A 10,269-nucleotide genomic window follows, 5' to 3' on the forward strand; every position below is an offset into this window, starting at 1 on the left:
AGAGTTGAGACACTGACTGAGGGATATTTTGGTTGATTTATTTGGGTTTTTCATTGAAGTAGTTATTTTGCTTTTAGAACTATACTTATTTTAAGCTTTTTGTTCTTGCAAAGATATTGTAATAGACTCAGGCCAGGTGGACATATTTAATGACTATATAAATGTATCAGAAAAAGTCAAATTAAAAGGTCAATTCAATACGGAGACCAACTTTGTGATGGTTCTCAATGGAGATTATTTTAGATGTGATCACACCATGTTCATTGTATTTATGAAAACTACACCCATACAGTGTACAGTACCATTGTCACCTACTGACCTTTCTTGATATTGCTGGTTGTAAGTACGAATACCTGCATACATACTGGACTGGTAAGGAGCACTGCTATAACTATTATTAGTAGTAGAATTATAATGATTTAAACATTTGAACAAGTTGGGAAAACCCTTCAGTTAACTACTGTACCTATCAATTATCCAGTTGTAGGAATTATGGTTCCTCAATATACATTTAACAACGTATGCTATGTGTTACAGCACTACTTTTGGTGTCCCCCTCAGGAATTGCTCTTGAGAAAATTTAATGTAATTGTCCCCTCCAAGGTTGATCTCAGATTTTCGCCCCTGCAATCAGATTTGTCCGAGAATCTGATCACATTTAAATTTTCTGAGCAATTCACCATGCATTCCGCAGTGGATGATAAACCTAGGAACCAAGTATTGCGATAACGTTTCCGCCCGTGCACTTATAATTGCCGTCAGTTGAAGGCTTGTTTTGGAGAAAGTGAACGTTTTAGCATAACGTAAGATAGATAGCAAGCTAAATGCTTATTTTGTCAAATAATAACAGTATTTGTTACTTAATAGCTTGTGGGGCGTGATTTAGCCATTTCTAAAGGTTGCCATAAGGTGAGTTGGCAGAAATTAATCGAATGAATGTTGTTTCATAGCACCATTTGTGGGTAGCTAACGTTAGCTAGCTAGCTCCGTTTCAAAAGTAACTAGCCTCCCTTGTTGCTAGCTAGCAAGCTAATGTTTGTAAAAATGTTATTCTGTTGGATATTATTTGGTAACACTTCATTTTAAGGGCTTATTACAGTGTAACTACTACTGTAACAAGTATTGTAACGTTAGTTGATTGTAATAACTCATAGGTACACTGTATAAACATCATGTAACGTTAACTGTTTGTAATTGCAGTCTGTAATTACAGTGGTTTAACAACAAATAAGTGTTTGTTTTCCTCTCAGCGGCATCCGGTTCAATAGTAACTGTCATAAGGTCGTAATCTCTTGTGGACAGATGCGCTGGGTGTTGCGAGATTTGAACAATTTGAGGCTCAATAGGCTATAATTACCTACCTGTGAATGCGCACTCTTTAAAATCTCCACTCAATGTTGTTGCTAGCACATTACCACCAAAAAGTGTGCCATCTGGCTTAACATGGTTGAGTTTACAAAAACAGATCAAATATTGATAGGTCAACCTCACTGACTGGGGTCTACCATACGGGTGTCATCCCAGATAGCGGCAGGTAGCCTAGTGGTTAGCCGTCTGCCCGGGTTCGAATCCCCGAGCAGACTATGTGAAAAATGCATCGATGTGCCCTTGAGCAAGGCGCTTAACCCTGTAAGTCACGCAATATTATTTAAAATTATAATAAAAAAATAACGCATAATGAATGCATATGTTACCCATTATGATAAACCCATAAGTACCACATAGAGTACATAATATATCTGCATAAGTACAATGTATTTACAAGGTGCTACACAGGATTTCACTTGTAAAAATGAAGTGTATCTTATGGGGCACTTGTAATTCACGTGTACTTATACACTGGGTGTCCGAAACATTAGGAACACCTGCGCTTTTCATGAGTGACCAGGTGAATCCAGGGGAAAGTTATTTATGTCACTTGTTAAATCCACTTCAATCAGTGTAGATCAAGGGGAGGAGACAGGTTAAAGAAGGATTTTTAAGCCTTGAGACAATTGAGACATGCATTGTGTATGTGTGCCATTCAGAGGGTGAATGGGGAAGACAAAAGATTTAAGTGCCTTTGAACGGGGTATGAGTATGTCAAGAACTGCAACGCTGCTGGGTTTTTCACACTCAACAATTTCCCGTGTGTATCAAGAATGGTCCACCACTCAAAGGACATCCAGACAACTTGACACAACTGTGGGAAGCATTAAGAGTCAACATGGGCCAGCATCCCTGTGGAACGCTTTTGACGCCTTCTAAAGTCCATGACCGGACAAATTGAGGCTGTTCTGAGGGCAAAAGGGAGTGCAACTCAATATTAGGAAGGTGTTCCTAATGTTCCTCACAACCTGGCCTTTATTTTAAGGCTTCTGGAAGTGCCATCCAAGTGGGAGGATAAACACACTAGTACACCACAGAGTACATGTAATACCTGTATAAGTACAATGCAATTACTAGGTGTTACGCTTAATTTTAACTAGCTAAATCCGGTGTATCTTGAGGGGTTCTTACTTAAGCAATAAGGCACGAGGGGGTGTGGTATATGGCCAATATACCACAAACCCCTGAGGAGCCTTATTGCTATTATAAACTGGTTACCAATGTAATTAGAGCAGTAAAAATACATGTTTTGTCATACCCGTGGTATGACATATATACCACAGCTGTCAGCCAATCAGCATTCAGGGCTCGAAACACCCAGTTTATAATTGTAATGAATGTGTACTTAGATAGTACATTACCCATGCTGACCCTTATTTTAAGGCTTCCGGAAGCACCATCCAAGTGAGAAAATAAACACAGTAGTACACCACAGAGTACATGTAATACCTGCAGAAGTACAATGTAATTACTAGGTGTTACACAGGATTTAGCTAGTTAAAATGAAGTTCATCTTGGTGTACTTGTAATTATTGTGTACCTACAACACTAGGCTAGCTAGCAAATGCTAGCGAACTACCTATGCTAAATCGTCCAGCCGAATTCATGTATTCCAAAAAGCTAAAACAAATTGCATGAAAAACATACCTTCTCTCTCCTGTATTGACGTGTTTTAACCTACAACACTTTGTATATTTTGCGGCAATCAAGCATGTGTGTATTTTGCACACTGACATTCTTCTTGACCCTGTTTTATGCGCACTGTATCAGCACATGGGGGCATGTTCGAGGTTGTTGTTATGTCGAGCGTGTTGCGCAGATGGACAGATCTTGCAATGATGTACAGTATGTATAAATCATTGAGGTCTTGACATGATGCCTTAATTCCTGTGATAAATAAATAATTGCTCCAATGCATCCCATCCAAAAGTGAGAATGTTCCTCAACAGTGAAACCCTTGCAGGGTTACATGACAGAATAAGAGTTTGCGTTATGACCATTTTAAGTAAATGTATAAACTATTATTCAACTAAGCTTAAAAGGCTTACAATTTGGCAAGCACAAATGACTATGTAACAACTTTAAACTTAACTTTTTATGAATGTGTCTAAAAAAATAATAATTGATGGTTAATAACCTTTTACTGCAGTGGGCTAAATCAGGGTCACATAGAGTGTTTCTTCATAGTCTTAAACGTACTGTGAAACAAAAGTATTCAACTCACACACGTGGTTATGGGCTTAAAAAAAGAAGACACCTGTAGCATGTCAGATATTTCATTTGTGAACCCATTTTTGCCATTGCGCCTGGGCATCAGAATCCAGAGCCCTTTCTTGTAGAGTAGTGTCAATGAGGTGGTCGGTTTTCAATTGGCTAACCCTTATCATGTGGTTTGTGCTGAAATATGGTGCATTGGGATGCTATCGGGAACTTGAACATTTGTAACAAGCATGGTAACACGCATTCGTTTTTACACCCCTGTAAATACAGACTGCAGTTACCACCAGTTACATGTTGTTACAGTGTAACTATGAATTATTACAATTAATTACAATACTTGTTACAGTGTAATGACATATGTAATTGCACTGTAATAAGGACCCCATATAATACGTAACAATATTTGTAAATGACTAAATTATTTGTTCACTACAGATGTTGTCCTTCCGTATTGGCAGCTGGGATGTGCCACGGTGGAACTAGAATGATGTTAGTGGACACAATGCTAGCCAGGCAACATGGACCACAGGAGGCCTTTGGTGTTATGAAGAAGACGCCACAGGGCAGGAATTATCAGTGTGTCACATGCTTGAAATGTTTTTCCGCCCCATCCAAGCTACAGAGGCACATCCTTTCACACACAGGACAACGACCATTTGGGTGTCACCTCTGTGAAAAGGCATTTCGACAACTAGCACACCTGAAACTCCATCTTAACACACATCTTTATCCAAAACGAACTGAACAGAAGAAGATGAATGTAAAGTATATCTTGCTTCCAAGTGGATATGAAAATACCCCTCCTGTAAAGATAGACAACTCAAAAGCATGTTTGCAGACAGGCTCCTTGGACTCAGATGGTGCAGAGGACACATTGGAGGTGGACATCAGGCCTACTGCACCTGTCCACATCATTGAGGAAAACTCTCTCTGTTCCCCTGGCTGTATCGCTGAACTATATTCCCCACACTCTGAGGTCGAGAGGTTTGAGAAGCAGCACACAGAAGAGGAGCCAATTAGGAACCACGATGACTGGAGTGAACCTGAGAAACAGACACTGGATGAGGATAGATCCTCCAGAGATGAAACAGTGGAAAAACATACAAAAGTAATTGAGAATTCAAACTCTCATAAATGCCCTGAGTGCTTTAAGTGCTTCAGCGCCCCGTCCAAATTAAAGAGGCACTGCCTGATTCACACAGGCCAGAAACCATTTCAGTGCTACCTATGCCGGCGTGCTTTTAGGCAGCTGGCCCATCTTAAGGTACACTACAGCATTCACTCAGGGGTCGCCAAGTCTAGAAGTCTCAAATCTTTCTCTCAACCCCAGAGGTCAAAAACCTGGCCAAGGAACTATCCATGTAACATTTGTGGCAGGAGATTTAAACAGAAGAGACATTTGATAGTTCACCAGCGAACTCATCAAGGTCCAGATACTGCTGCGCACCATGATAAGTTAGATAATACGAGTAAGGCCTGCCTTCCAACTCACACTGACCATGCTTCCCAAGTAGATTTCTCAAACTCTGAAAATGCTATAGCGTACAATACAGAGCTGAATGAAAAGAGTCAGATACATGTTGTTGAAGGGTTAGACATCTTATCTGAAGAATGGCATAACAGTGCAAAGCATGCGTCACAGGACATTGACTTCACTCGCTCCTCAGACAGAAACAATAAGTCATCTGTGTCTAATCGCACTGACCGTACAAACACAGGTAAGGTAAGGGAAAATCAGTGCATGCTGTGCCTAAAGAAGTTTGACTATCCCTCCAAACTCTCCCGACATCTATTGGTCCACATGGACATCAAGCCGTTCGGATGCACAGTCTGTAGTAAGTCTTTCAGACAGCTCTGCCACTTACAAAATCACATGAAGGCGCACCACGTAAAAAGCGACAATGTTTTGAAAAGTGTAGAAGATGCTCCCGACCAACCAGGTGTTATTCTATTAAAGGACACGTCTGTTTCTGAGATGAGGAGAAATCAAAGTGAGCATTTAGACCAAGTTTCTCAACCTCAGGAAGGTAGCAGAGACATCAGTGAAGTTGGTTGTTTTCTAAGCCAGTATGTTCTACCTGTCAGACCTACCTTAAGTCATTGCTCCACTGACAGTCTCTACAACTATGGTGCTCAACAACCTACATGGAACCCCAGTGGGAAGCTGCTACCTGGATTGGACTGTGATACAGTAAACAGGAAGTCTGCAGCGCAGCCTGTGTCTCTCAGACAAGGACATAACACAGACTACACAAATACCAGTGATGTGTTTGAAAGCACACCAACACAGCAATCACTGGTAGGCATATCTAAACAAAGGAGTTGCATCTTTCAAAACAAACCCACAATCCATGGCAGAGGGCGTTATAGTTGCCCAATTTGTTCAAAGCGCTTTGATGCTCCGTCCAAGCTACAGCGGCATTCCTTGATCCATACAGGACAGAGGTCCTATCAGTGCCCCACTTGTCTCAAGACATTTAGACAAAAAGCTCATCTGAAGGTGCACCAGTCTGTTCATGAACAAAGAAAAGAGGCTAAACCCTCTACTAGTCATAGTGAAGACCGAGATACCAAGTCTTTCTCAAGACCAAAAAGGACCCCATATTCAAATGAAAAGGACGTAGTCTTTTGTAATAGGAGTCAGAAGACATCACGTGACAGTGATCTCTCTGATGTTCCTCCAACTCAATCCAACTGCCCCCTGACAAACAACGTCAACAGCCCACCACCACCTTCTGTTGCACCTAGGAAATTGGGGGGGTACCAGTGCATGGCCTGTCTAAAGAAGTTTGACTATCCTTCTAAACTCTCCCGACATCTCTTGGTCCACATGGGCATCAAGCCTTTCAGATGTGCCGTCTGTAGTAAATCCTTCAGACAGCTCTGCCACCTACAGTCTCACATGAAGGTCCACAATAGTAAGACCACACTGCATGAGGATGGTCAACAGAGGAACATCAACTTGGCTCAACTGGACAACATTCCCCCTGAGGCTGGGGTTGTTTCGGAGGGACACGTCTTTCCAGCAAGTCTTCATCCAGATGAACCAGGCCCAAGTCAAACTTTTGGAAATAACATACAAAATAGTAATGGTGGTGAATCCTTATCTCACTACTGTTCAACAGAAAGCACGAACCAATCAACAGAAATCATCAGAAAGAATGAAACAACCCCAACCCCTGAACAGTCAGAAGACATGAAAAGTATGAAGTCAGAAAATAACTGCCTAGTGGAGCAGAAATGTATCACGCCTCCTCAACTGACAAAGAGCACTTGGAATACTGCTGAAGAGAAACATGTGGACAAGTTTCCCTCGGATGAATATTATGGACAGCAAAACCACCCCCTGATTCCCAACTGGTTAAACCCCTATCCATATCAACAAGAAACCGCAAATAACAAACAGACATATCCAATTGCTACCCACCGTCTTCCTTACCTGGAGGAACCAGGACCCAGCCACAGTGACCAACTGGAAATACCAGTTGATGTGAATCACAAGTTAAATCTATATCAATCCCCTTTGGAATCTCCTAGCACTACTTCACAATATGGAGCTAAAGAGGAGGAAAGGTTGGAGGTTGGGCTTAGGTCAGAGTTTAATGTTACATACAAGTCAGAACCTCCCAACGACCTTCAAGGCTGCTCAGACTGTAGTCAGTGTTTTACCACCAAGGGGAAACTGAATCATCACAGGTGTTCTCCAAGACATTCAGTTGAAGAGAGACAGGCGAACTCATATCGGTGCGCTATCTGTTTCAAAAGCTTTGAGGCTCCCTCGAAATTGAAAAGACACTATGTTATCCACACAGGCCAAAGGCCATTTGAGTGTACAGTGTGTGGAAAGTCTTTCACCCAGGCAGGCCATTTGAAGACACACCTGCAAATCCACAGGTAAAAGACTTGGGACATTCACCTAGTGTATAACGACTCTAATCACAGATCTCCACACACTCGTATCTTACTTCTATTTACCATTCTCCTCTACTCTACAACATTAGGTTTTTGAATTGCAGAATATACCTTTTATTATGTATATTTTTCTGCCTTTCTATTCTGTCTTATTTTCTTGACGTGGCTTTTATAGATGGTGTTATATGGTTTAATGACTTTGTACTATATAGTAATGTACGTGTGGTGTATTAATTGGTTTTTAACAATTTGCCTATTGTGATATTGCATGTTTATGTGTTGCCTGCATTATGAATATGTAAATATGACAGCAGTCGGTACTTCTGTTTCACATACAAAGTACACACTAATGCAAATGTGTCTTTAAGGCAATACCCTGGCTGGCAATGGCATTATGGTGATAGTTGGTTATAGCTAAAACAATATACATTTTGGGTAGGTCTTGTTTTTGGAACTGAGGTAGGCATTATTTAATCTGAAAAACATTCTGAAAAATGTTGAGGATCTTAAAGAGTAGACAACCTAAACTGGATGAACGCCATCAGATAATTTGGGACGTCGTTTCATTGTGACCTGCAGTACCACCTGTTCACACAAGATGGCATCATGTCTATTTGTTTTGGTTGGTTGAGATGCTGTTGGTTAAGGAGAAGCTTCTGACTTCTAATGACCGATGTTATTCGGGGGGAAACTTCAGTGTGAAATAAACTCGTTTTTTACATGGTACATTTTCTGTTTGACATTTAAATACAAAATCATACTGATTTATGAATGTGTACTCATTTGAAGTGTTTGACCTGTCTTTAATCCTGATGTTAAGGTTCTGAAAAATGTTGAGGATCTTAAAGAGTAGACTACCTAAGCTGGCAGGCCATGACAAGATAAAAAGCTCATTGACCTGTTAGGGATTTGTGGAGTGGAGTACGGATTACGGGGATTACTTTCCCCCTAAAACCATTCAAGATTCAAGCTGTTTCTTCTTTAACCCTCCTGCTGTGTTCCGGTCGAATTGGACCAATTTACAAGTTTTCTCTCTGAAAAATGTAGTTAATTTAAACTGATTGTCATTTAAGGTTCCATGACTTTGTCCACACAGGGCATCTGAACACACAACATACATTTGGATGATTTTCATTACATTTTGGGTGTTTTATTTAACTTTTGTACACCTGTGGTGTTCCCGGTCTAAAATGACCGTCATTAGAAATGAATGGGTGAGACTACAATTGGTGTATTAAATTGAGTTCAGGCAATGCTCATTCATTAGATGGACACACTTCTTCTCCCAGACCCCCACATGCATGTGTGTTTGAGCACACACACACACACACCTCACTCCCCTTCTTGGCTTCCATGGCAACCCCCACAGGAACCTTTCCCCAATAGAATCTTTCCCCCACGAGAACCACACCTGTTGGTATTCTCACAAACAATCGCAACATTGTTTCAATAAAATATAGAACTTTTCTCGCAGCTCTGGTATATAAAGCTTTTTTGAGGCCTTGCTCACAATCTATTCTGTGTCAGCACAATGATATACTGTATGTGAGGCTCTTGATCATATCTCTGATCATGACACTGGTAAGGAGGAGAGAGTCCTTGTTAAACTTTGACACAAATTAGTCTGTGATAAATAGCACAAAATGTTACATCTGAGTATTTGTTATAGTCAAAATTAACATTCTGCTTTTTTTTAAACTCAAAAACGAGTTGTATGAGCTCAGGTCAATGAGGCCTACAGGCCATAAATAGCAAATAGAAGTTCAAAACTTGTAATGTTCACAAGAACTTAAGTTGATAAAAATATCTAACACAACATTAGGTGATAATATATGTATTTTTATGGATTTATAATCAGTTATAATGGGGCAGTCATTTTGGACTGGGAACACGGAATCAATGAACATGAAATGAGCACAACAGGAGGGTTAAGAGTTTCACAAGATGTTATATTATGTTAAGTATATTGTATGCAGTTCTACTGTATATGCAAATAAATCGTAGAAGTTTTATCCAAATGTGTTACAGCAGTTCATTGACGTCAGGATAAATCAATATTGCTTGTGCGGGAGTTTTTGAATGTAAAACAAAGTGTAAGGGATGTTCTTCATTGTTTGCACTCCCTGCCATCACGCAATGGGGATGTGGGGAGGGATTGGGAGAGGGATTCAGTTCTGTCATTTTGTACATCTATATTGAAATCTCCTTAAATGAAACATGTTGGTCTTTACTGAGGCACCCCACAAAAAACTAAATTCCAATTTTATTAATGGATCAGGTCAGATATTTTTGGGAGTTACCTGTCCACGTAGAAATATCTCAAAATGCCTCAATATGGAGGCTAGGTGTAATTGATCAACAGCCGAAAACATAGACGATGCTACCCTGAACCATGGCCTTACTCTCACCCAGACAGAATGGGTTTAGTTTCTGAAATACACAGTTGGACATTATGTGTGTCTTCTTGCTGCTCAGAGCAGAGGCAACAGAACGTCATATTTTATAGGTCAGGTTGTGATTACAGGGCAGTGTAATAATCTCTGACATGTCTCTGGTGTGCAGACATGGGATCTAATCCTAGCAGTAGTAGCCAGTCCTGCCCTGTTGCTACCTCATGTCCCCATTTGATTGGATTAGGTAGCTTTACAGTAGACCTAGACCTCCAACCCAATAGAGACCTGTGTGGATTTGATAGATCATAATAATTCATATCCCTTTTATAGCACTATTCATTACATAAAGAATCTCAAAGCGTTGCAAAGCATCAAC

The 10,269-nt window shown here is 40.5% G+C and overlaps 1 protein-coding gene across 1 annotated transcript; it reads left to right on the plus strand.

Annotated features, from left to right (window-relative positions):
• Positions 1-744: 744 nt before the first annotated feature.
• LOC129825435 (zinc finger protein 770-like) lies at positions 745-9,512 on the plus strand. Its single transcript, XM_055885535.1, has 2 exons — positions 745-909; positions 4,024-9,512. The coding sequence occupies exon 2, from the start codon at positions 4,052-4,054 to the stop codon at positions 7,484-7,486; it is 3,435 nt and encodes a 1,144-aa protein (XP_055741510.1). The 5' UTR covers positions 745-909; positions 4,024-4,051; the 3' UTR covers positions 7,487-9,512.
• Positions 9,513-10,269: the final 757 nt, after the last annotated feature.

This window comes from Salvelinus fontinalis, chromosome 27, assembly GCF_029448725.1.
Source record: "Salvelinus fontinalis isolate EN_2023a chromosome 27, ASM2944872v1, whole genome shotgun sequence".
Lineage (NCBI taxonomy): Eukaryota > Metazoa > Chordata > Actinopteri > Salmoniformes > Salmonidae > Salvelinus > Salvelinus fontinalis.

Excerpts from the sequence above, each read along its gene's own strand:
- LOC129825435 (XM_055885535.1), top strand. The coding sequence starts at position 4,052 with ATGTGCCACGGTGGAACTAGAATGATGTTAGTGGACACAATGCTAGCC.